Source organism: Leptodactylus fuscus, chromosome 9, assembly GCF_031893055.1.
Source record: "Leptodactylus fuscus isolate aLepFus1 chromosome 9, aLepFus1.hap2, whole genome shotgun sequence".
In the NCBI taxonomy this organism is placed as follows: domain Eukaryota; kingdom Metazoa; phylum Chordata; class Amphibia; order Anura; family Leptodactylidae; genus Leptodactylus; species Leptodactylus fuscus.
This window is the reverse complement of record NC_134273.1, coordinates 16,365,738-16,392,420: the sequence shown is the minus strand read 5'-3', so window position 1 is coordinate 16,392,420 and position 26,683 is coordinate 16,365,738. Positions and strand designations below refer to the sequence as shown.

General features: G+C 42.8%; 2 protein-coding genes across 2 annotated transcripts; both read left to right on the top strand.

The window, feature by feature from the left end:
- Positions 1–1,290: 1,290 nt before the first annotated feature.
- Positions 1,291–12,743, top strand: LOC142218350 (cytochrome P450 4A12A-like). The gene is made up of 12 exons (XM_075287007.1): positions 1,291–1,499; positions 3,855–3,999; positions 4,120–4,164; positions 4,730–4,857; positions 5,015–5,139; positions 5,321–5,472; positions 5,851–5,957; positions 7,107–7,297; positions 7,889–8,022; positions 8,421–8,485; positions 10,387–10,469; positions 12,551–12,743. Exons 1-12 carry the CDS (start codon positions 1,308–1,310, stop codon positions 12,723–12,725), a joined length of 1,542 nt encoding a protein of 513 aa, XP_075143108.1. The 5' UTR covers positions 1,291–1,307; the 3' UTR covers positions 12,726–12,743.
- Positions 12,744–14,080: 1,337 nt separating this feature from the next.
- On the top strand, positions 14,081–25,301 carry LOC142218342 (cytochrome P450 4B1-like). Its single transcript, XM_075286996.1, has 12 exons — positions 14,081–14,288; positions 15,686–15,830; positions 16,438–16,482; positions 16,579–16,706; positions 16,874–16,998; positions 18,010–18,161; positions 18,883–18,989; positions 19,864–20,054; positions 20,566–20,699; positions 21,546–21,610; positions 24,590–24,672; positions 25,070–25,301. Exons 1-12 carry the CDS (start codon positions 14,097–14,099, stop codon positions 25,242–25,244), a joined length of 1,542 nt encoding a protein of 513 aa, XP_075143097.1. The 5' UTR covers positions 14,081–14,096; the 3' UTR covers positions 25,245–25,301.
- The last annotated feature ends 1,382 nt before the right edge of the window (positions 25,302–26,683 follow it).

Here is a 26,683-nt window from a genome sequence, read left to right as displayed (position 1 = left end):
CCCACAGAATATAACATCACATGCACACCGCGAGCGGTGTCGGGGGCATACCGGTGACGCGTTCTGACATTTCAGCTTGGGGTAGCAGGGTTCTGCCGATATTGCTTAATAGTTAATAAAGCTGTGGTCGACCCCCACTTTTTATACCCACATTGGAGTCATATGTTTTCTTTAAGTTATGTAGGTTTGTAGGGCCAGGTTAAGGAAGGGTTTTTCCCGGTTTTGGCAAGCCATTACGCTCAGTCTACATATTATTCAATGCTGAATGGGGTGGACGCTGACACCACATGGCATCTGTGCAAGACGTATCCAAGCACTTCATCCTACGTTGGATACATCCACATGGGACATAGTTCATCTCCCCCTGGATTGTGCAATGATTCGACAAAATGCAAACGTGTTACATATGGGGTACACAGAATAGCTCAGCAGCCATTGAAGGTTACTACACTCATTTTCTGCAAAGGTTATTAACCTACAACTCAGTGTCTTAGGTTGAGGCCCCACGTTGCAGACACGCAGCATTTTTTGTTGCAGATTTTGTTGTCCGGCCAAGGTTAAAAGTGGATCGAAAAGGAATGGGAAATGGACAGCTATAGCGATGGATGGACAGTTATACAAGTTATAGGTGCAGCTCTGATCATAATACATGTATCGGGGTAAAACTGCTTCCGTCCCAATCCATAGCAGTAGCCTTGGGTGCCCAAAGGTAGCCGGATCAGCTGATTACTTCGGGGTCGGGGTATTTGACCCCCACCAATCAGATACTTAAAAAACGACTGTATATAATCATTTTTAGGGCCAGAAAGGCAGAAAAGTAATGTTGTTGGCTGCTGCGGAAACAGAGTAGCAAAATAAAATGCTGTTTTTTACTGTACCAGCAAAATGCATGAGATTTTGGTTCATCTCATCCATACCGTGCAGGGAAAAGAAGCTTCAAAAAGCTGGAAGAAGAAAAACCACAGAAGAAAATGCATCAGTCGGTCCTAGAAAATTATACAACACTGGATTATTATTATGTGTTATATTATTATATTATTATAATATCCTACTGGATATTACTACACTGGATATACTACACTGGACACTGGATTATAATTTTTTGATTTATTCCATTGCATAATTCAGTTTCCAGGTTCATTGATCTGTGTCGTGTGTTTATACGCCTGTGTACACACCTTACTCTACTCAGACTTACTTCCTCCTCCCCTTGTGTTCATTGACCCGTCCTTTGGATTTGACACATTGTAGCTCCTCCTGTCACACATAAATATTCCTAGACACACAGCACAGAGGATTATCCAGACATGGCCTTGTCCCTACTGCCCGGACCCTTCCCCCGGAGCCCCTCTGATGTCTTATACTATGGCGTCTGCCTGCTGGCCCTCTACCTGCTCTACAAAGTCTCTGCTCTCTACCTGAGGAAGAAAAGGTTGGAGAGAACATTCAGCGCTTTCCCGGGACCCGAGCGTCACTGGTTGTATGGCAACGTCCATGTGGTAAGTGGCATCGGAATTATCCAAATATAATTTTTTTCTGCTGCCTTGAAAAACTTGTCAGTGGGCGACAACGCAGGGTCTCCATGCTTTATTGAAGACTGACGATAGATTCGCACTAGCGTCGCCTTTCCATTGTTCCTGATCAGAGGACCAGAGGTGGACCATTCAAATAGCAAATGATGGATCCCACTGATTATATCGGGGTCTGTCCTTTCAAAATTGAAACCGGTGGAGGAAAAAGTCTTCCGTGCAGCACTTTTTCCTCTGTTGAGTTTCAGGTGGACACAGAGACAGAATCTCCAATGGACGCAGATGTGAACGTAGCCTTAGTGATGTCAAAAACCTGTTTAACCGCTACTTTAAGAGGCCATTCACATGGAAGGATTTGAGGCGGTCTTCCACCTTAAACCCCTCTCCAAGACCCGTCCTGTGGAATCAATTGAGAGGGGTGAAGCAGAGTTTTGGCTTTCCAGTACAGGTTTTCAGGCATCGGATAAAATGGGTCTGATCAGCGTGAGCCTTGCAGCAATTCTGGCTGATCATTACACCCTCTTGGTCACCCACAAGAGTTACTCACCCATTTAACAGGACACAGTCTCTTGCTCCCCAATCCAAACAGTCTCCGCACCTCAGGACAGCAGGGAACCGGTCTCACGTCTGACGAAGCATATCGTAAAATATGGTCACATTATGGCCATTTAAAGTAGCCCTAAACCAGCCTTAGCCATAGTTACTTATATTATAGGACAATGACCCTTGGCTCCAAGTGCAGTTACTTGGAGGGCTTCACCTGCACCTTCCAAGTCCGAACCAAGTTACTTTACAGTAATAATAGAAAGACAGAAAAGTAAAAATTAACCGAACGCCAGAGATATTTATGCCCTTTGTGCCAGTTTTACTGGGTTTAAAGTCCTCTGTTTTATCTGGGTTGTGGATCCAGAGATCTTATCCTGCTGATAGTAAACAGTACTGTGCAAAAGTTTAAGGCAGGTGTGGAAATAAATTCTGCAGAGTAAGGGTGCATGCACACTACGTAACGCCGGGCGTGTATGAGAGCCGTACACGCCGGCATTACAGCAGACTGCCGAACACTTCCCATTCACTTCAATGGGAGCGCTCGTAACAGCGGCGTTTACGAGCGCTCCCATTGAAGTGAATGGGAAGTGTTCGGCAGCCCTGCTGTAACGCCGGCGTGTATGGCTCTCATACACGCCCGGCGTTACGTAGTGTGCATGCACCCTAAGAACGCTTTCAGAAATAGAAGGGTTAATAGTTTATTTTTGTCATTGAACAAAATGAAGTGAATGAAGGAAATGGAAAGTTAAATCCCGTTAATATTTGGTGTGACCTCTGCCCTTTGTCTCCACCAAGATGTGTAACCGGCAAGCTTGTACCCTCTTTAGGAGACTGTCTGCAAATCCTAAGATAATTGCCTCCTGGAAGATTCTTGTAACATCGATGTTTACATTTGCGCTGGAGTCTTTGTTGGAGACTCCTTCCTTTGCAATGTTGGATGAACAAGTCCTGCACGGAGGACTTTATCCTCTGCGGGTTACAGTTTTAGTCAATGGGGTCCATTGGATTCATCTCAAGCTCTTGGGCATATCACTTATACAGCCAATGATCATGGTACGGACTGACTCCCCTTACACAATTGCTTGACGCTAGGGTTTACTTTTTATGGGATGATCACAAATAACCACTTACACCTTGATGCTATAACCCGGTGTATACAATGATATTACAGATCAGATTATGATATAAGGAACCCCTGACCGTATGACATTACTGCATTAAAAGAAATCTCCAAATTGCAGACCATGATGTCTTGCTTCAAAAGAAATACCACTGTATGTCTCTTTAAGGAGAGGACGCCTTTTCAGACCACCTTGTGGGACTTATTAGACCATGCATGCCCTGCTAAGGATTCAGCTGAATAACATGCAAATAAGTCCTCGTTAGCAGAAAATCGAGGAACTTGTTCTAGCGCCACCTTATGGAAGGTAGCTCCCTATAGATCGAGGCTTTTTGCAGATGGGTCTATATTCCTTTTGGAGGAGATATTCTGTCTTAACTTCAATTCTGCATCATGCCACTAGGTTCCAGGAAAACCAGACATTGATCCATAGGGGACTACTTTCCAAAAGGTGGCGCTAGAGCAAGTTCCCCTTTTTCTACCTTTTTTTATATTCCTTTTCTATTGCTTCAAGAAACTGCTTTCAAACATCTAGTCTTGGTGGACCATCCATCCTGAATACTAATGGGACAAGCTTTAAGTTGAGATCTTTGGTGGACCATCTATCCTGAATACTAATGGGACAAGCTTTTAGTTGAGATCTTTCTTCTTATTAACAGTTCAAGCAAGATGGACATGATCTGGATATTGTGAGTGGATATGCTAAAACATATGACTGCGCCTTCCCTATGTGGCTGGGGAATTTCTTCGCCTCCCTCACCGTCTATCATCCAGACTACGTGAAAGCCATTCTGTCCAGGCAAGGTGAGGAACAATGCGGTTATATTATGTATTGTACATCTGTATATTATTCACTTTGTGTGTATAGTTGTATGTCATCATGTACATGAATATATCCTAAAGCCACGTACCGTTTTCCTATAGATCCAAAGGACAACTTTGGCTATTACTTCATAACCCCTTGGATTGGTATGTAACAAATCTTAATAAACTGCACAATATATATCGCTTAGTGACTTTTACATTAATGTATGACTGTGTTACCTATAATATAAGGATTCAGTAAATCAAAAACACATATTGGATAATGTGAATGAAACATAGACTCCAACAAAATGGCGAACCAGATAGGAGACTATACTCTTTGGGTGCAAAATTATGATTTTTATTTTTAGCCTGTGAATTGGAATATAGATATAGAGGAGAAGGTAACACTAAATCCATGTCTTAAAGAGGACCTTTAATATCAATAGGCATCTTACTAATGCCGGCTGTTGTTTCCCTATATGTCCCATTTTGATCTGTGATTACAGTGGTCTTTAGACTTATAGAAAGTCTATCCCAAAGTCAGATCTTTCTCCTATATATATCTTAGTGCCTCCAAAGCTATTCACATCCATCGGTGCAATTGATGATATTGACTATTTTTGCATCTTTTTACGTGCATGCTTCTTACTCTAGTCACAGTATACATCGCCTTGATCCATATCTATCACCACCCCTTTGACCTGTCTTCTGCCTCCATGTCATCCAGGGAAAGGTTTGCTGGTGTTGTCAGGACAGAAATGGTACCAGCACCGAAAACTGCTGACCCCGGGATTCCATTACGATGTTCTGAAGCCGTATATCGGAATAATGTCCAACTGTGTTAACATCATGCTGGTAAGGAGAGATTGTGAGGTCCTGAACCTTCCTCAGTCACCCAAATATCCTTCTAGTAAATATATGACTGGGAGAATGATGGAGGGGGTCGATGTATTTGGATTATTTTCTGTTTGCAATGACTTGTATGCCTGGGTTAATGCTGAATTATGTTTAGGACAAATGGGAGAAACTGGTTCCTGAGAAGAAACCAGTGGAACTGTTCCATCATGTCAGCCTCATGACCCTGGACACCATCATGAAATGTGCCTTCAGTTATGAGAGCAACTGCCAGCTGGACGGGTGGGTTACTGACTATTTTCAGGGCTATGGGGGGAGAACATGCAGCTACTAAGAGGAAAGGGGATTAACTCTGGTCGGTCCAATCCAACATGATGGAGAGAATCAGCTCAGAACTTTCTTCTTTGCAGGAATTGCAGTCACTTGCAGGACCCAGTAACTATTTGCTTTTATCTTTTTGCAGTGAGAATGAATACATCAAGGCTGTGTACGAGCTCTGCTTCCTGGCAAATTTAAGATTCCGCTTCTTTCCGTATCATAGTGATTTTATTTTCAATTTAAGTTCACATGGATTCCGCTTCCGGAGAGCCCTGAAAACAGTGCACGGACACACAGGTCAGAATACATGGAGAAAAACAACAAAAGGGGTTCATTTATAAAAAGGAACAATCTACCTGAAAACCATAATCCGTTTCATTAGATCACTGTGGCTCTTTAAGCGTGTACATTCACGGATCTACTGTATATACCTATTAAGCAGATTAAGCAATGACGTTGGTGCCTGGGATGACAGCAGTGAGTGAATTCTTCCGTTTCCAATCACATAGTCATAACATTTGCAGATTCTACAGTGTCATGCTCCTCTTCCTACCCCTCTCCATAGACTTCTATGTATTATTTTACTCTACATCCTGACATATACCATGGACAGTTTTTGTCCAAATCTCTGAAATATTTTCTGATTAATAATCACATTATATTTTTACTATATAGAGAAAGTCATCAAGCTGAGGAAAGAATCGCTCAAACAGGAGACGGAGCTGGAGAAGATCAAAAAGAAAAGACATTTGGATTTTCTGGATATTCTCCTATGTGCCAAGGTACTGGCTGACGCTAGGTTCACACCTGCGTTCAGCACTCCGTTCTGTGGTTTCCGTCTTCTGCATGCAAGAAGACGGAAACCACAGACTGGGTCCGGCCGTGAGCGGCGGTGAGCGTTTTATGCTCTCCGCCGCAAAACCGTTTTTTTAAAATCCGGACACAGAGTACTGCATGTCCAACTCTGTGTCCGGATTAAAAAAAACGGTTTCGCATCGGAGAGCATAAAACGCTCACCGGCGCTCACGGCCGGACAGCTTTCTCACCCATTCAAATGAATGGGTATGAAAGAGTCCTGCAGGTTTCTGTCTCCTGCCTCTGTTTTGTGCAGGAAACGGAAACCTGCAGAACGGAGACCAGGCGCAGATGTGAACGAGCCCTGACCATGTAGACTGAGGACTAAGGCCCCTTTGCAGGTGACTGTGCCTGTGGTCAGTGTGCTGTGTATTTCATGGATAACCCACTGACCCATTCTTTTCTATGGCCCCATATACATGACTGTGAATTTCACGGTCCCATTTGTGGGCTGACATTCTGATCTGCAAAATATACAACAGGTCCCATTCCTGTCCTATTCTGCAGCTGTTGCGTCCGTGGCCCATGCGTGGGCCGCACACAGAAACATCGCCATGTCCCTCCCATGCTTTTAATTCATGGACGGCTGGTTGCAGCATGGTCGTGTGCAACCGGTCTTAGTATAGGAGATACAGGGGCAGACGTTGCGTCTAGGCCATTTTATAAATAGCACATGGTAGATGGGGGCACCATTACGAATCTTGGATTGGGTCAGAAGAGCTTAATGTTAACCCTTTATACGATTTATATCACGATGGCGTCTTGTATTCTATAGTATGCAGCGAATAATTAGGTGATGGGGGTATCCGCAGATCAGTCGTAAACGCTGATGCTCCATTCATCTTTGCAGATAGCTGGATGTTGTACTCTTTGAAAGGTCGTGACAAATCCTCATGGCTAGTATTGCTCTGTTCCATACCAGGGAATATGGCTGACCTGCAATACCAGACAAAACCAATGGACTAGAGTGGCGCTGTTTTCTAGAAAAAAAAATCTTACCCATTTTTCTAATTCCTTGGCTTGTAACTATCCACCAAACATTTCTAGTAACATAGATGTATGTCTGTTTATATCAGGATGAAAATGGTCAGGGATTGTCTGATGAAGATCTCCGAGCGGAGGTGGACACCTTCATGTTTGAGGGACACGACACAACGGCCAGCGGTGTCTCCTGGACATTGTACTGTATGGCTAAGTACCCCGAGCACCAGGAGAAATGCCGGGAGGAGATCAGAGAGGTCCTGGGGGATCGGACCACGGTGGAGTGGTGAGAACTTAATGTATAATATTATATATTGGTTATGTTATACTGAACGGATCTAGACATTATACCGCCATAAGTGTGCGGAGTCTATCTATCTCCATACCTGTCCCGTCTTATCTATTTGGCTGGAAAATCTAACAAGCACACAGTAAAGTTTGCAAGCATCCTATACCGTAGGACCAAACTCTGTGCAGCGCTGTATTCTCCAGAAGGCCTTAGTCACACAGCTATATATTGGATCTATGTGCTGTCCATAGGGAATGCTGGCACCATCTCTAACCAGCCCTGAAACATTCTGGGAATGGCGTTATAACGCGTTATATCAGCTTGCAAATACCGTACGCGCGGGGAACACCCACTAGTAACTCATATACAGTACAGGGACTCGAAACCAAAATCTGAGTTTTCTTCATACATTATGCCAAGGAACTAATTCCAGTGGGAGGATCCTCATGGGTGTTGCTGTTTCTCAAATATTTGCCAACATACAGTAGTAATATCATTATTATTATCATTAGTAATATTATTATTATTATCATTCGTAATATTATTATTATTATCATTAGTAATATTATTATTATTCCATGTTGCCAGGGAGGACCTGAGTAAGCTGCCGTACACCACCATGTGTATAAAGGAGAGCATGCGCCTCTACCCACCTGTACCGGCAGTGGCCCGGGAACTTAAAGAACCAATCACATTCTTTGATGGGCGGAGCCTACCCAAAGGTATTAAATGAATCAACAGTACCATCTCGGAGACCTAAGCCCAGATCTTCTGTGGATGCAGGCTTGCTCCAATCCGTCTGTCTCTTCATGTCATCCCAGACAGACTGGGCGATGATGAGATCAGTTCTATCTGAGGGAACCATATCATTATTTTCAGGGCTCCTCCTCCAAAGGGCAAAGGTCACACCAAATATTGATGGGATTTATGTTTCTCTTTTGTCAATTTCTCAATTGAGAAGAGTAAACTAAGCCCTTCTATTTCTGAGAGCTTTCTAATTCTGTAGCATTTGCACACTACATACTAACCCAATACATTCATCATTTTTGTTGAAATAATGTATTTTTTTCATTTTGTACCAAACTATTATAAAATCCTCCTGTATCTTCTCATGTGACAGGTTCTGTTGTCCTTCTGAGTATGTTTTGCATGAACAGATCTCCCAGTTCGTGGGATAACCCTGAGGTAAGTGCAGTCTGCAGAGACATTCACACGGCTTTCGCTAGGTCCACACTAGTGTTCGTCTCTCTGTCCCGAAGGACAGAAAGTGGTTACCCACAGACCCCATTGACTATAATGGGGTCCACCAGATGACTGTGCAGGACTTTTCTGTCTGCCAATATTAGACAGAATCTGTGATGGAGTCTCCTACAGAGACCCCAATGCAAGTGAGAACCTAGGGCCTTACCTAATGGGAACTCTATAATGTAACCACTGTTATTCAGATAAATGTGTCACTGCCGCAGTGATCCCTCGTCATCAAGTCTGCAGCAGTGAAAGGTCATCTGAAAGTGGATATGACATTGGACTATGCTGCGGTATGTAAAGGCACCATAGTACACGGACAGGTATACTCTTCTATTAGCTAAATAGAAAAAAATATATTGTACCATTTGCTAATGGGAGCAATCACAGAATACACTGGACACATAGTTATGAGTCCAGTGTATCTATGAGGAGTCCAGTGTATCCATGAGGAGTCCAGTGTACCCATCAGGAGTCCAGTGTATTCATAAGAGGTCCAGTGCATTCATGAGGAGTCCAGTGTATCTACAGTATGAGGAGTCCAGTCTATTCATGAGAAGTCCAGTGTACCCATGAGGAGTCCAGTGTATGCATGAGGAGTCCAGTGTATCTATGAGGAGTCCAGTGTATGCATGAGGAGTCCAGTGTATCTATGAGGAGTCCAGTCTATTCATGAGAAGTCCAGTGTACCCATGAGGAGTCCAGTGTATGCATGAGGAGTCCAGTGTATCTATGAGGAGTCCAGTGTATCTATGAGGAGTCCAGTGTATCTATGAGGAGTCCAGTGTATCTATGAGGAGTCCAGTGTATTCATGAGGAGTCCAGTATATCCATGAGGAGTCCAGTGTATTAATGAGGAGTCCAGTGTATCTATGAGGAGTCCAGTGTATTCATGAGAAGTCCAGTGTATTCATGAGAAGTCCAGTGTACCCATGAGGAGTCCAGTCTATTCATGAGAAGTCCAGTGTACCCATGAGGAGTCCAGTGTATGCATGAGGAGTCCAGTGTATCTATGAGGAGTCCAGTGTATCTATGAGGAGTCCAGTGTATCTATGAGGAGTCCAGTGTATTCATGAGGAGTCCAGTATATTCATGAGGAGTCCAGTGTATTAATGAGGAGTCCAGTGTATCTATGAGGAGTCCAGTGTATTCATGAGAAGTCCAGTGTATTCATGAGAAGTCCAGTGTACCCATGAGGAGTCCAGTGTATGCATGAGGAGTCCAGTGTACCCATGAGGAGTCCAGTGTACCCATGAGGAGTCCTGTGTATGCATGAGGAGTCCAGTGTACCCATGAGGAGTCCAGTGTATGCATGAGGAGTCCAGTGTACCCATGAGGAGTCCAGTGTACCCATGAGGAGTCCAGTGTATGCATGAGGAGTCCTGTGTATCTATGAGGAGTCCAGTGTATCTATGAGGAGTCCAGTGTCTTAATGAGGAGTCCAGTGTATGCATGAGGAGTGCAGTGTATCTATGAGGAGTCCAATGTATCTATGAGGAGTCCAGAGTATGCATGAGGAGAGTGCTCTCTGTCTATCCGACCCCTCTCAGTGTTGACTGACAGCTGGTTGTTGTGTGCCTTCATGTACAGCTGTCTGTCAATCATTGTCTATATTTCCAGCCTATCTTTCATCGCTCCTCTTTGCCAGCTGACACAATATATTTCATTACATTTTTGGCTAATAGAAGAACAGAACTGTTTACAGTCTAGTCTAGTTTCTTCTGCAACATGTCTTAATCCTGTGTTACTCTGTAGACCTTGTGGGTCAGCCTTATTATTTTGTATTATAAAACAATTGGACTTCCTAGAACCAGGTTTATGCCTCTATTTATGTGTTTTAGGTTTTTGATCCATTGAGGTTTTCCCCGGAGAATTCATCAAAGAGACATTCACATATGTACGTTCCATTCTCAGCTGGAGCGAGGTATGACGATTAAATATCTTAAAGATGAACATCTCTGCTTGTGGATTTAGCTGTCCGCTTGAAAAATCGGACATCTTTGTAAACGGACACTTAAGGACAGACACGGACAGTGAAGGACACACATGATGTCCCATTTAAAATCATGCAAATTGTAACAGAAGCAGCTAGTGTCCGATGCTAATGTCCGCACAAGATTTTGCGCAGACATTAGCATCGGACACTAGCTGTGGGACACCGACGGTAGTGTGAACGCCCCCTCATCATAGCTATGTTGAATATGTAAATTTTGCAGTTTTTTATGATTGTTTTTACATATCCTATTAATATTATAAATGTGAAAGTTTGTGAGTTTGGATGTTTGTGGGTTTGTGTGTTTGGATGTTTGGATGTTTGGATGTTTGTTCCTCAATCACGCAAAACCCGCTCGACCGATTTGGCTGAAATTTTCCACAAACATAGTCACTACACCCGATTGCGCAATAGGCTACTTTTCGTCACAACAGCACACATACGTTTGTGCCAGGACCCCTACAAAACCCAAACTCACACCACCATCTCTGCAATCCTATTGCCCTCTGCAGCCTCGCCCCTAACCCCACACAATCACATATACATATACTTTACCACTTTGCCCCTCCCCTTACCGATACTCCAGGAGGTTCTCTTTAACGCTCCGGAGCAGCCATGTTTGCCGACCCCCACCGCTCTGACAATCCGCGACACCGCCCACCCATGTCAATACCCCTAGGAAGTCTAATAAATGCAAAAAAAAAAGTTTAAAAAAAAGTAAAAAACATATAAAAACAAATAAAAAGGATTAAAAATTCAAATCACCCCCCTTTCCCTAGAACACATATAAAAGTAGTTAAAAACTGTGAAACACATACATGTTAGGTATCCCCACGTCTGAAATCGCCCGCTCTACAAAGCTATACAAATATTTTTCCTGTTCGGTAAACGCCGTAGCGGGAAAAATGGTCAAAAGTGCCAAACCGCCATTTTTTCACTGTTTTGATTCTGATAAAAATTTGAATAAAAACTGATCAAAGCAATAACATTTCCCGAAAATGGTAGAACTACAAAGTACACCCGACCCCGCAAAAAAAGACGCCCTATACATTACCGTACACGCATGTATAAAAAAAGTTACGGCTGTCGGAATATGACGACTTTTCAATAAAAAATGTTTTAACACAGTTTTGGATTTTTTTAAGGGGTCAAAATGTAACTAAAACCATATAAATTTGGTGTCCCCGGAATCGTAATGAAATACAGAATACAGGGGACATGTCATTTTGGTTGCACAGTGAACGCCGTAAAACCAAAGCCCGTAAGAAAGTCGCAGAAATGCATTTTTTTGTCAAATCCACCCCATTCAGAATTTTTTCCTTGCTTCCCAGTACATTATATAGAATAAATAATGGCGGCATCATGAAGAAAATTTTTTCCCAAGAAAAATTAAGACCTCATATGACTCTGGGAGCGGAGAAATAAAAAAGTTATGGGGTTTAGAAGGAGGGGAGTCAAAAACGAAAATCAAAAAATGCCATCGGCGGGAAAGGGTTAACTTCAAATACCTCTGTCCCAAAGTCACTATGTAAAGTTTCTCACAACACCGTATATATAGCAGCTCAAATACAAAGTAACTTCAACACAAAAGTCTCACGTATTCTCTGAATTACAGAAAAAACAAGATACAAAGTTACATTTCATATCCCAGACCTTATACACACTACGAAAACCTTACCCGCCCCTGTATATACCCACTGCTACAATCACCGCAGACGAAGTCACGGGTACCAGCTAGTGGATAATAATATGGAAAAATAAAAACTATATAATCAAAAATGATTACAAAATAACATTGTACATACAAATGACACACCTCCACCAGCTCCAACTATTTGCATCCCTCATCCCTCCCACTTGACAGGAGACAACCAACAAAACATATTGGGTGCAGAAACTTACTTGTTGCTTGACAATCTGCGTTCCATTTTCATGCGCTCCTCGTACTGTCTAGAACATAAGATGCTAAAATGTGTCAATAAAACCAAAACATTCATGTATTATCTCCGAAGGAACTGCATTGGACAGAACTTCGCCATGCATGAGATGAGAGTGGCCTTGGCGCTGACGTTACCGAGGTTTGAGCTGAGTATAGACCCCGACAATGAGCCCCTGAAGATCCCTCAGCTGGTCCTACGTTCTAAGAACGGCATTCACTTGTATATGAAGAAGATAGAAAGAGCATAAACCCTGAAGATTGAAATGTCTGACGTCTCTGTTGTGTTTGTGATGGCAATTTACTAAATATGTACTGTAAAATAAAAATGTATAATTATTTGTTACTTAGTTCTGGTGCAATGTGGTGTGCTGTGCTGCCCCCTAGGGGAATGTGGTGTAACTGCAAGATGATAGTAGGAGTGTATTTTTATAAGCATGGTGCCTATAGCTGCAGGATTACAGATTTCTCCAATATGTACAGAATAACGCTTTTTACAGTTCCTGCAAAGTGGATGGGTGATAGCAAATCCCATTCACACATTGTGGAACGTTATGAGCATCAGACACACTGCGATTTCTAAAAATGATGTGGCTACCAAAATCAATAGTGGGCATGGGCGTTGCAGAGATTGGCACTTTTTTACTTAGCACTTGCTATGGCACTACAGGTACATTGAAATGTACATAGGTGAGAATTATAGCTGGGCAGCAGCCTATATCTTCAGTACATTGTTCTATGCATAGCAGGTCAAAGGCAGACACTGCCTGGCAGTTCATTTGAATTGATGGATAGCTCCTGTTATTACTTGTGGCATTTTGGTGGCACACAGCAAACCAAAATGTTAATTCCAGGAAATGCACAAACTATGGAGGGATCTGGGGCAGTTGAAACATAAAAACATACAAAAACATAATCAACCTGTCCCCAGTGCTGTGTTGAATATATATACATATGTATAAGCATATATAGATATTATATGCAGATGTATTTATATTAAAGTAATTGTGCTTATATATGTTATAAAATCCCTGCCAAGTTCTGCCAAAAACTGTCTGCAAGTACCGAGAAGAACTGATGGAAGGCAAAGGGCAAAGGTCACACCGAATATTGATGGGAGTTACATTGCTCTTTCCTTCATGCCCTTCATTTTGTTAATGGACAAAAATAAACTATTAACCCTTCCATTTCTGAAAGAATTCTTATTGCTCAGCATTTGTTCAATACCTGCCTGGAATATTTGCACAGCACTTAATATTGAGCTTTTCATTCATGTGCCATAAGGTTTTACAAACTTGCTAAACATTTTATTACACAATAACACAAGACGAGACAAGACCTGTGACTAAGAATATATTACATAACATTACTGTAAGCTGCATTACTCATATTTTGTACCCACCGGCCATATGGTATTATACGCCATGACACTGGATTATAATTTCACAGCTTCCTGAGTGCGTAAATCTGTGGTGTGTGTTTATATGCCTGTGTACACACCTCACTCAGACTTTCACTTTCTCCTCCCCTTCTATTCATTGCCCTGGCCTTTGTATTTGTCAGATTGTAGCTCCTCCTGTCACACATACAAGAGTTCCCACAGTACAAAGGATTATCCAGACATGGCCTTGTCCCTACTGCCCGGACCCTTCCCCCGGAGCCCCTCTGATGTCTTATACTATGGCGCCTGCCTGCTGGCCCTCTACCTGCTCTACAAAGTCTCTGCTCTCTACCTGAGACAGAAAAGACTGGAGAGAACATTCAGCGCTTTCCCGGGACCCGAGCGTCACTGGTTATATGGCAATGTCCATGAGGTAAGTGACATCGGACTCATCTGAATGTCATTTATTGCTGCTTTGTCCTCAGGCTGGTGTCAGCTATTTTAGTGGCCCATTCTTCTGGTCCTCCGACCCTAGGGTCAGGCAGCAAGTGTAGTGGTTACAAGAGGCAACTGGTTTGAGGGTTACGGAATCGAATTTAAGAAGGCTGCCATAACCCATAAAGTTTTAGGATCGTTAAGAAGATTTATTTTTTGCTCTAAGTCTGTCCGTGAGGGTGCAATTACGCAACGGGTGTAGCTATAGGAGGTAGCAATCCCTATTAAGCACTGGACCTTCAGGATGCCCAAAGCCCTCTCTACAACAGACACCGGTGTTATAGATACAAATGCGGAATATGTTGGCGCTATATAAATAAAATTTATTATTATTATTATTAGATAGCATATAGTACGTGGGGGCCCCATTACATATTTTGCATTGGTGCCCAAAAGCTTCAAGTTACACCTCTGGTCACACAGGCACACAGCTTTCAGATACTGAACACGGTCTTTGCACAGATCAGAGTCCTTGTTGCAACACTATCATCCATTCCCCGTAGCAGCATGGACAGATGCCCACACATTTGTGATCCATAGGGTGATGCCTGCTTACTACTAGATGTTTGGCTTTGGGTGGCTCAAGTCCCTGATTCATTACAAGTCGAACAAGTTCAGGTAGAACTGGAAGTGACTGGCCCCAGTCCCAGACAGAGAGAAAGAGTGCCAGACACAGAGTGAAGTGTCCGAACTCCAGAGAGATATCAATGCCCTTTGTAATAGTTTTACTGAGTCTAAAGTCCTCCGATTTATCTGGGGTTGTGGATCCAGAGGTCTCATCGTCCTGATAACAGAGCTGTTATATGAAGTAGACATGTTCTATCTTTATGTAGACTTAGGCAAAGGGTCCTGTACAAAAACAATGTTTGGGTCCAGACCATCCAATAACTCATACTAATAATTCATACTATTGTATGTCTCCTTAAGGAGAGGATGTCTTTTCAGACCACCTTGTGTTGTACAGCGATTTATTAGACCATGCATGGAAAAAGAATATGTAAATAACTCCTCATTAGTAGAAATGAGGGGACTTGCTCTAGCGCCACCTTATGGAAGGTAGCTCCTTATAGATCGATGCCTGGTTTCCACAGATGGTCCTTTCATAGGAAATATTCTGGTTGTCTTGTTTCCCAGATTATGCCACTTGGGTTCAGGAAAACAAGGCATTGATCTATAGGGGGCTACATTCCAAAAGGGGGTGCTAGAGTAAGTCTCTCTTTTACACCCAAGGAAGACTTATTTGCATATTCCCAAGAAATTTCCTTCAAACATCTAGGCGGACCATCTATTCTGACAAGGAAAAGTTATAGTTGACATCTTTCTTCCTCTTAACAGTTCAAGCAAGATGGACACGATCTGGACATTGTGAATGGATATGCTAAACAATATGACTGCGCCTTCCCGATGTGGCTTGGAAATTTCTTTGGCTCACTTATAGTCTATCATCCAGACTACGTGAAAGCCATTCTGTCCCGGCAAGGTGAGAAACAGCTAATAATGCGCTCAGACTTACTGGTTTCTATAGGAGATTTCTTTGCAGCAGTCACCTCACTTACAGCACAGTGATGATCGCAGCGATCATGTAGATAAGACACAGAGTCCTGCAGTCACTATAGAGGATTTCACATATTATCTACTCCACTCCCTGCACAATGACCTCTGCCCAGGTCACAGAGCATGCTTAGATAACTCTCCCATAGAAGCCAATGGGGTCCACTCCAGACCATTGTGTCCATGGCCCATGGTCCGTCCCCAGTAGACAGGAAGTTAAAGCCTATATAAGACTTAGTGTCAAGAGTTGGAACTGCAAGATTTTGGGATTGTATAACTTCTAAGAAAACTGAACCATTCTCCAAAGACGGCGCCTGGTATTGTCGCTTTGCTAAATTGCAATATCAGACACAGCCCCGGGTAAAAGAGACCCTTCACTCTTATATGTTAGCTTTAACTTTTTTGTAACTTTTTGTTACCAGTTTGCTGGATATAGTACAAGAACAACAGCGCTCCTGGTTTTTAGATGAATTATTTAGAGCTCTATGACTTGTCATGTACGTGAATATATCCTAAATCTACGTACTGTTCTATAGATCCCAAGGACAACTTTGGCTATTACTTCATAACCCCATGGATTGGTATGTAACACAGCTTTGTACATTGTATCATATCTTTCGCCTTGGTGCAATAGATCGCCATGACTTTGACTTATCTACTGCCTCCATGTCATCCAGGGAAAGGTTTGCTGGTGTTGTCAGGACAGAAATGGTACCAACACCGAAAACTGCTGACCCCGGGATTCCATTACGATGTTCTGAAGCCGTATATCGGAATAATGTCCAACTGTGTCAATGTCATGCTGGTAAGGAGAAATTGTGAGGTCCTGGACCTTCCTCAATGACCCAAATATCCTTCTAGTGTAAAACAGTAAATATGTGACAAGGAGAATGATGGAGGGGGTCGATGTATTTGGATTATTTTCTGATTGCAATGACTTATATGCCTGGGCTAATGCTGAATTATGTTTAGAACAAATGGGAGAAACTGGTCCCCGATAAGAAACCAGTGGAACTGTTCCATCATGTCAGCCTCATGACCCTGGACACCATTATGAAATGTGCCTTCAGTTATGAGAGCAACTGCCAGCTGGACAGGTTGGTTATTTATGTAGCAGCCCGGTTGAGGAGGTATGGAGGGCAGGAGTAGTCAGTCATGGTCGTGCTCGCGGTGGCTGTAGTTGGCTCCACTATAACTTCAGTACTGGGGCTGGTGAAACTAGTGATAAGGTGTCCTGCAGTGAGGATGGTGGTGGTATTAGCGTTCCCCTTGACCTCCCCTGTACTAAGCCTCCCCAGGCTTAATGGTGGTTGGGGTGTTCTTGATGGTGGTTTTGAGAACTCAGGAGACAATGCTAAATGGTCCAAAAACTCACGGGTTACTAAAGTAAAGCAGATGAATATCGAATAACTATCTTGGAGGCAAAACAACTGGGCTGGGGATGAGACTTGGTGATGGTTCTCTCTGGGGTCAGTGTCTCTGTAGTTCAAAGAATGCCTTTGTCTCTTCTACAAAAACACAATTTCCCCAGGTGTTGGGTGAAGGTTCCAAAAAGTTGCTGGGCCTAGCCTAAGGCTCACAGGTTCCAGTCGTATCTATGAGACCGATCCAAAGATTCCTCTTACAGTCTCTGATACACACACTAATCCCAAAAAGTAAGCAAAGCTAAAGTGCATCTCCTGACTGTGATATTGACACTAACCCTTATACCCTGGGTCAGTCTAACCAAGTCACTCCAGGATACACTACATCTAAGGAGGCTGTCTCCTCCACTCACTAGTATATAAGCACTGGCATATTGAGATTGCACCTTCCATCTGGCCCATAAGCCAAGGAGACCCACAGATTCCCCTAACCACACTAAGGTTCTTTAGCTCCTTAGCTCCTGTAACCATCACTATCAAGAATTCGCTGTAGGGATGAGGTAGGGGGCCCCGGACAGAAGATTGCACCAGGGCCCTCAAGACGTTAGTTATACCACTGGATCATTCCATTCCCATATGCAACTCAATAGAGAGAACTCCACTCTCCAGAGGAATTATAGTGACTTACAGGACCCAGCAGGTATTCGATCCGTAAATCACAATTGATGTTTTTCCTTTTTGCAGTGAGAATGAATACATCAAGGCGGTGTACGAGCTCTGCTACATGGTGAACCTCAGATTCCGCTGCTTTCCATATCACAGTGATTTTATTTTCAGCTTGAGCCCACATGGATTCCGCTTCCGGAAAGCCCTGAACACAGCGCATGGACACACAGGTCAGAGAAAAATGAAAAATATTTGCACTTTTTGAAACGAGTTCCATTAATATACAGGAACATTCATTATGCAAGGAATAGATCACGATGCCTTCACGTTGATGGATCTACCATATCAACCATATAGGAAGACCATCTGACTAACTGGATTAGAAAGTGAATTTGTTCTCCAAATCACTGGTATATCAATGGGGACAAAATTTTAGCCCTCATTGGCAGTGATATATATGGTATGGTGGGAGAAGAGGTATAGAACTAAAGGAATAGTCATAATATTGAGGATACAATTGTCTACCAAAGTAGACATGGCCTTAAGGACCTTTCACCCCTTCCACCATCTCCAACTCTTTGGATCCTTCCATAGCTGCTGCTCCATTGATTCCACACAGTTGGAATTTTTCTCTAGCCCCGCCGTTCCTGAGCAACCAATGCTGTTATTTTTAGCACTCAATATGATAATTAGGCTCTCTACTGTCAAGTATAAGACCCGCCCACCTGACAATATAGAGCATAATTAGCATATTTGGTGCTGCACTGATTGCTTAGGAATGGTGGGAGCTCGAAAAAAATTCCATCACAACCAGAGTGGAACAGCAATAATTGAAGGATGCAAAGAGCTGAGTCTACGCATGAGAACAAAGTATAAGACACTGAATATTTAAGTATTTTTCCATCTCAGGAATGTTTTCCAATAATGTCCATATTACATTTGTATCTATAGAGAAAGTCATCAAACTGAGGAAAGAATTGCTGAAGCAGGAGACGGAGCTGGAGAAGATCAAGCAGAAGAGACATTTGGATTTCTTGGACATTCTTTTATGTGCCAAGGTAATGACTTGTGTGTAATTCACCATATACCCTGAGGAGGCGCTATAGCAGATACAGAGATAGCAGAAGGGACTCAAGGTACCCTCTACTATATAAGACAACAGCAGCATTACCAATATAGACACAAATTAGATACCTGGTGGGCACTGTTAAAGGGAATGTGTCACCTGAAAAAAATTTTTTTTATATAAAACATATTTAAAATTATTTTTTGGAAGATTTTCTAAAAATGTTCCATGGTTTTTTTTAAAAAAAAAAATGCTAAAACTCCTGCGGTTTCGACTGAACCAAACAATATGCTGAGACTTCCTGTTTCCTGAAGGACATCTCTTTGCAGCAGTCACCTCATTTACAGCACATGACGATCACAGGGATCATAAAGATGTATCTAGGACACAGAACGGACCAGTCACAATAAATGATTTCATGGCTTATCTATGGCGTGTCTATGGCCCGTGATCTATCTCCAGGAGGCAGGAAGATTAGGAACATGGTCAATAACAGTATATATTTATTCTGTAATATATAGAGTATATATTTAGCAGGTTAGTGCAGAAGAGACTTTACAATATAAGAAATTATGTGACCACATAACAAGGAACTCTGCCTATCTAATCAATGGGTATACAATATGACCTGGACAGGGGAAACCATTCATGGTTATGGAACTTCCAGGGATCCTAGTAACAGATCCTAAGATCTAGTATTGTATCTCTGCTACATTCAAGTGAATAAGGCTGACCTGCAATACCAGACACAACCCATGGACAAGAGTGGCGCTGTTTATGGAAAAAAAATCAAAACTCATTTCCCTAATCCTGGACAAGCCCTTTAAATATTTCCAGTAACGTAGATGTGTGTCTGTTTATATCAGGATGAAAATGGTCAGGGATTGTCTCATGAAGATGTACGAGCGGAGGTGGACACCTTCATGTTTGAGGGACACGACACAACGGCCAGCGGTGTCTCCTGGACATTGTACTGTATGGCTAAGTACCCCGAGCACCAGGAGAAATGCCGGGAGGAGATCAGAGAGGTCCTGGGAGATCGGACCACGGTGGAATGGTGAGAATAATAATAGTAATAATCTTTATTTATATAGCGCCAACATATTCCATAACACTTTACAAATCAGAGGACATGAACAGACAATATGAGACTTTACAATGTGACAAAGAAATAAACATATCAGACAATAGGAGTGAGGGCCCTGCGCTCAAGAGCTTACATTCTATTAACCCATGACAGGGTTAATTCTCTCCTTTCTGACAGTGGAAAGCTGTCTATCATGAATCTTCTCACTCCAGGGCACCAGAGGGCAGGAGTAATATATTTGTAATGTATGGACTCCCATCAAAGGAAATAATCAAATACAGCTCTAGTGTGGTAAGGAGGACCTGAGGGCCCCCTTGGCTTCTGAGACCACAGCGACCCCTAGAGTACATCAGTGGGTAACAGATTTAGTAAAGCAGATCAATGTTTTTGCAAGGTCTGACCCCTCTAAAGTCAGTGAGAAGATCCTCGTGGGTGGGACTGTTTTAAGCTATTGACAGAATATTATATTTTATGTTGCCAGGGAGGACCTGAGTAAGCTGCCGTACACCACCATGTGTATAAAGGAGAGCATGCGTCTCTACCCACCTGTACCGGGAGTGGCCCGGGAACTTAAAGAACCAATCACATTTTTTGATGGGCGGAGCCTACCTAAAGGTATAATACTAAGCATTGTGACTATATATAATCTATGTGAGTACAGCAGGGGTCGCAACATTGACCATAAATAGAATAAATGTAATGAGTTAGGGTGCATGCACACTGAGTAACGCCGGGCGTGTATCACAGCCGTACACGCCGGCATTACAGCAGACTGCCGAACACTTCCCATTCACTTCAATGGGAGCGCTCGTAACAGCGGCGTTTACGAGCGCTCCCATTGAAGTGAATGGGAAGTGTTCGGCAGCCCTGCTGTAACGCCGGCGTGTACGGCTGTGATACACGCCCGGCGTTACTCAGTGTGCATGCACCCTAACTCATTACATTTATTCTATTTATGGTCAATGTTGCGACCCCTGCTGTACTCACACAAACGCCTTATAGATGTTTAACCCAGGACTCTAGCACTGCAAGACAAAAGTACTAGTCACAATGCCACCATAGATATATAGTAGCTCTGCCCATATCATATTCAGCCTGCTGATCCCATACAATTATAGTGCCCCATAGATATATCTTGTGGCTCTGCCCTTATATAAAGTCTGCTGTCCCCCCACAAAATTAGTTTCCCTATAGACATATATCATTCTGCCCTTATTTATAGTACAGTTGCTGCGCCTATAAAATTCTAGTGTTCCCATAGTACCCCTCTCCCCTCCGGAGTGATGTCTTAAAGGGGCACCGACACTCTAGGATGTCCCGGGAGCTCCGATGCCCCTCAGTCTGCAGATGACAGTATCAGGGCTCTGATGTAAATGAATGGTTTGTGGCGAAATACTAACAATGATTGTTTAGTTTGTATCAAAGTAATATGGCTTCCTTCCGTATCTTCTCATGTGACAGGTTCCGTTGTCCTTCTGAGTATGTTTTGCATGAACAGATCTCCCAGTATGTGGGATAACCCCGAGGTAAGTGCAGTCTGCAGATCGCTGCCATAGTGCTCCCTGGTCATGAAATCTGCATTAGTACAGAATTATTGACTGTATGGATCTTGTTGGTGGATTTTTATCTCTACACCAATGTACCTGTATGTCCTCATAGAGTTAGCAGCTGCTGGAGCGTGGAGACGGACATCAGTGACAGCCAGACTCCCCGTAGAGAAGGCTCCCAATATATACAGCTATGGAAAGCACTATGGGATGGCTTCCCAGTGGCCATGTGATCCACCAAGTGCAGATAACTGCATGTGCTTCTGGGTCTTAGAGGGTCCTTTGGACAGGCCATCAATATGAGATCTGCAGTGGTCCAATATACGTAACCCCAGCAGATCACTGGTACCGAGGCAGTGCGGGACGGCCGAACAAACTGTAGACTTCAATGGGTTAGTGCCAATTGCCAACCATTGCTACAGTTACAGTGAGTGAGTAGTGTGGCTCTCCCGCGCTGCCTCGGTACTGGTGATCTGGCAGTCAGACCCCCACAGATCTAATACTGATGGCCTATCCTAAAGACAGGCCATCAGCTGTAGAAAGTGGATAATCCCTTTAATCGTATGTTTCCCATACTCTATATACCGTATGTACTCGAGTATAAGCCGAACTTTTCAGCACAGTTTTTGTGCTGAAAAAGCCCCCCTAGGCTTATATATTTTTTTGGGAGGGGGGGTCTATGAGTAGCCGCATTAGTAATGTATAGAATCTCCCAATCTACCAAAACACCCCTTCCCCAGCACCCAGCATCTGCACCCAAAAACTCCGACCATTTTAATTTTTTTAATTTTCCAGTAGCTGCTGCATCCCCCCCCCCCCCCCCCTCGGCTTATACTCGAGTCAATAAGTTTTCCCAGTTTTTTGTGGTAAAATTAGGGGTCTCGGCTTATGCTGTTAGGGGAAAATCAGCCCTGGATACGTTTCTGTAGTCCAAATTAATCAATAAATGTGTATTGGTGACGTCACAGCAATTGCTCGGAGAACACACAGTCAGACACACAAGTATCGTGATCAGGATGTTCCAAAGTTTATTACATATTACTTAGCTTTATAGAGAAATAATCGTTGTATGCTAATTTAGGCATAACAAACTACATCCTATAGAAATATGAATTATCGTTGGTCAAAGTAGAAAATGGGCGTTTACAAACTATGAATACATGTATAAACAATACATGAGTTAACACATGGTTGTCCATGTCATCCATCTTAGTGTGCAGCACAGTCTGATGAAATGGATACAATCAGTGAAAAAATTAAGCAAGAAAAAGGATTTGATACTCAGCCCAAATGTTGTCGAATCTCGGTTTTCATGTATAAAGTTCCTTTTCACCGATATATCCTCGATAAGGCTATGCCCGGAAGGTTGGACTCCCTCGACTCGGAGTAGTAGGCACAAATTTCAAAGGTAAAAAAGATCCAGCAAAAGCCAAGGTGGATGGTTCAATGTAGAAAAAATTCCTTCTTTATTGTAAATCACAAATTTTCAATAAAACCGCAACGGTACAAACATTACTAGCAAAAAATAGCGTCAGACTGACGTGTTTCGGATCCTATTTCCTTCCTCAAAGTCTGAACTCAGTCAGTCTGACGCTATTTTTTGCTAGTAATGTTTGTACCGTTGCGGTTTTATTGAAAATTTGTGACTTACAATAAAGAAGGAATTTTTTCTACATTGAACCATCCACCTTGGCTTTTGCTGGATCTTTTTTACCTTTGAAATTTGATGAAATGGATGCCATGACCTTCCAGGTTTCATGCTAATGGATGACAGACAAAACAAGAGATTAGAACTGACTTCATTAGAGATGAGCGAGTAGTGTTCGATCGAGTAGGTGTTCGATCGAATACTACGGTATTCGAGATACTCGTACTCGATCGAACACTACTAGCTGTTCGAAGTTTAAGGTTCGATGCAGAACCAGCATTGATTGGCAGAATGCTATACATTCTGCCAATCAACGCTGGTTCTTCTCTTACCTTTAGAAGTCTTCTCCGTGCAGCGTCCCCGCGGCGTCTTCCGGCTGGAATTCACTCTGCCTAGGCATCCGGCCTAGGCAGAGCCGACTGCGCATGCGAGGGCATGCCCTCGCATGCGCAGTTGGCTCTGCTCAAGCGTCGGGCCGGGCAGAGCCGACCACACATGTGCAGTTGGCTCTGCCTAGGCCCCGATGTCTAGGCAGAGTGAATTCCAGCCGGAAGACGCCACAGGGGCGCTGCGCCGGGAGAAGACTTCAAGGAGAATCCAGCCCGACCGTCACTCGTGGACTTGGTAAGTATAATGTTATCAAATTCTGTGTACCCCTGAAACGAGCATTTCCCCCCATAGACTATAATGGGGTTCGAAATCCGTTCGAACAGCCGAACAGTGTGCGGCTGTTCGAATCGGATTTCGAACCTCAGACATTTTAGTGTTTGCACATCTCTAGACTTCATATCTTGTGAACTTTATGCGTCTTGCTATGGCCACCACGTATTGCGATGTACAAATATGGTAACTTACATCCACCAGCGTGTAGTACGGAGGGGCAATGAAAATCTGGTTTTAACTAGATATATTCTAATATGCACATAGACACAAAGATCAGCACATTTAGTGAAAATATAAGCCTCAGGGTTACTGGGGAAGCCTCTTATCTGTTACTTCTGGCTATACGCTCAGGGTTAGCGGTTACAGTAGCTTATTTTTCTCTATTTTTCTAGTTACAGTTTTAGGACCTGGAATTAACCCCTTACATTATATACGGTACCACAACATTTTATATTATAAAGCAACAGAACATGTTCCTATAACCAGGTTTATTATTATTATTATTATTAATATTATTTATTTATATATATATCACCATTAATCCCATGGTGCTATATATATATGTATAAATATACATACATATATATATATATATATATATATATATATATATATATATATATTATGTCTCTACTGATGTGTTTTAGGTTTTTGATCCATTGAGGTTTTCCCCGGAGAATTCATCCAAGAGACATTCCCATATGTACGTTCCATTCTCAGCTGGATCACGGTAAGACGACTTGGAAATAGAAGAAAATGTAGATCTCTGCTTGCTGTCAGTGAATGCTGTGGCTACGTATGGTCTCAGATGAGAAGTAAATGTACCGTATATACTCGAGTATAAGCCGAATTTTTCAGCACAGTTTTCGTGCTGAAAAAGCCCCCCTCGGCTTATACTCGAGTCAATAAGATTTCCCAGTTTTTAGTGGTAAAATTAGGGGCCTCGGCTTATATTCAGGTCGGCTTATACTCAAGTATATACTGCCGGTAGTCACCTGCTGCAGTACGCACAATCTGATTGGTTGCCTAATATTCTAATTTGCGTTCCTTTCTCATGCACATCCTATACTGTATAAAGTGGTAAAAGGTGTCAATAAAACCAAAAAAATCATATATTATCTCCCCAGGAACTGCATTGGACAGAACTTCGCCATGCATGAGATGAGAGTGGCCTTGGCGCTGACGTTACCGAGGTTTGAGCTGAGTATAGACCCCGACAATGAGCCCCTGAAGATCCCTCAGCTGGTCCTACGTTCTAAGAACGGCATTCACTTGTATATGAAGAAGATAGAAACATCGTAAACCCTGAGGACTGAGATCTCTGACTCTCTGTCGTGTTTGTGACGGCAATTTACTAAATACGTGTTGTAAAATAAAAATGTATAATTATTTATTACTTGATTCCTGTATATTGTGCTGCCCCCTGGTGGATGTAACTGCAAAATTAAAGCAGGACTGTATTTTATAAGCATGGTGCCTCTAGCTGCAGGATTACAGATTCCCCCAATATATTTCACCACTACATGTATACATCAGCAAGTGAAGTATACAGAATCTATACGGGACCTGCAGGGTGGGAAATCCCTTTATATATATTTGCAAACTTATCAAAGCTGGCTAACTTCATGTAGAGACTCGTCATGGTTATACAGTGTTACGATGATACATGAATATACACTGCCTACCAATAAGTATTCAGACACCCATGCCAATGAAGATATCTGCGGTCGTGATCACACCTTCCGGCATTAAATAGGAAACAGCATTGGCATTAGTCGCATGCAAGATGGCGCGAAGTGCAGAGTTGTCCGATTTCGAGAAAGGGGTAATTGTGGGGTCCCACAGAAATGGTCGATCCTTAAGAGACATAGCAAGCGAACTGAATTACCCAAAATCTACAGTGGCCTAGATGATTACAAAGTGGAAGGTGAATGGTGATTGTCAGAATGTGCCCCAAGTCGGCAGACCCCCGAAACTGGGAGATAGAGACCGACGAGTGCTGGCCAGAGAAACCGCACCCAAGCGATGGCTCACATACACCAGGAGTGTCACCAGGCATCCGGGAGTATTGTATCGCTCAATACCAACTGTAAGGAAGCATCTGCTGGGGTCTACCAATTATTGGATAGGAATAAATGGTGTTCTTCTATTCTACTACAGGGGGCCACATACTTATTGGTAGACAGTGTATTAGATGTACTTGTATGTCCATGTACTATGGCTTCTACCAGTGTGGCCCATGTTTGCAAAACCATTGGGTATAGAAACAGAGTGTTAAAAACTTTACTTGCAGTGCCCATTGAAACTCTATTGGGGATATTGTCTATAGATATTGTCAAGAGAGAGTAGAATTTTACTGAGTTAACCTTTATAATAGCTAATATTAAACAAAGGAAACTTATGTGTTCTGTAAAGCTGTCTGCCACTGTCAAATGTGAAACCACCAAGATTTGTGCCTTCACCGGGAGACGGTGTGTGACTACATTGCTTGTATTCTCTTCTGAGACTGTTATTCTATGTTAGATTGTTTGTGACACTGGAGTTGCTGTCTCTTTTTCTGCGGCATTCTTGAGTGGGGTCCCAAAAGAGAATACTCATAGGACCAATAATCAGGGTAAGGACTGACCCCATTAGGCTAAATTTGGAGCGGACTTAGGTCGGGCCCCACATTGAGAAAACAGTGCCTGGGAAGTGGATGGGATTCTGGCTAATCCCATCCACACATTGCAGAAAAAAATCTG

Bases quoted from the DNA above. Each gene is read 5' to 3' on its own strand.
- LOC142218342 (XM_075286996.1), top strand. From the start codon at position 14,097: ATGGCCTTGTCCCTACTGCCCGGACCCTTCCCCCGGAGCCCCTCTGAT. The intron at 20,055-20,565 runs GTGAGAATAATA...TTATGTTGCCAG, and splicing joins GATCGGACCACGGTGGAATG to GGAGGACCTGAGTAAGCTGC. The intron at 20,700-21,545 runs GTATAATACTAA...CTCATGTGACAG, and splicing joins TGGGCGGAGCCTACCTAAAG to GTTCCGTTGTCCTTCTGAGT.
- LOC142218350 (XM_075287007.1), top strand. From the start codon at position 1,308: ATGGCCTTGTCCCTACTGCCCGGACCCTTCCCCCGGAGCCCCTCTGAT. The intron at 4,165-4,729 runs GTATGTAACAAA...CATGTCATCCAG, and splicing joins CTTCATAACCCCTTGGATTG to GGAAAGGTTTGCTGGTGTTG. The intron at 7,298-7,888 runs GTGAGAACTTAA...CCATGTTGCCAG, and splicing joins GATCGGACCACGGTGGAGTG to GGAGGACCTGAGTAAGCTGC.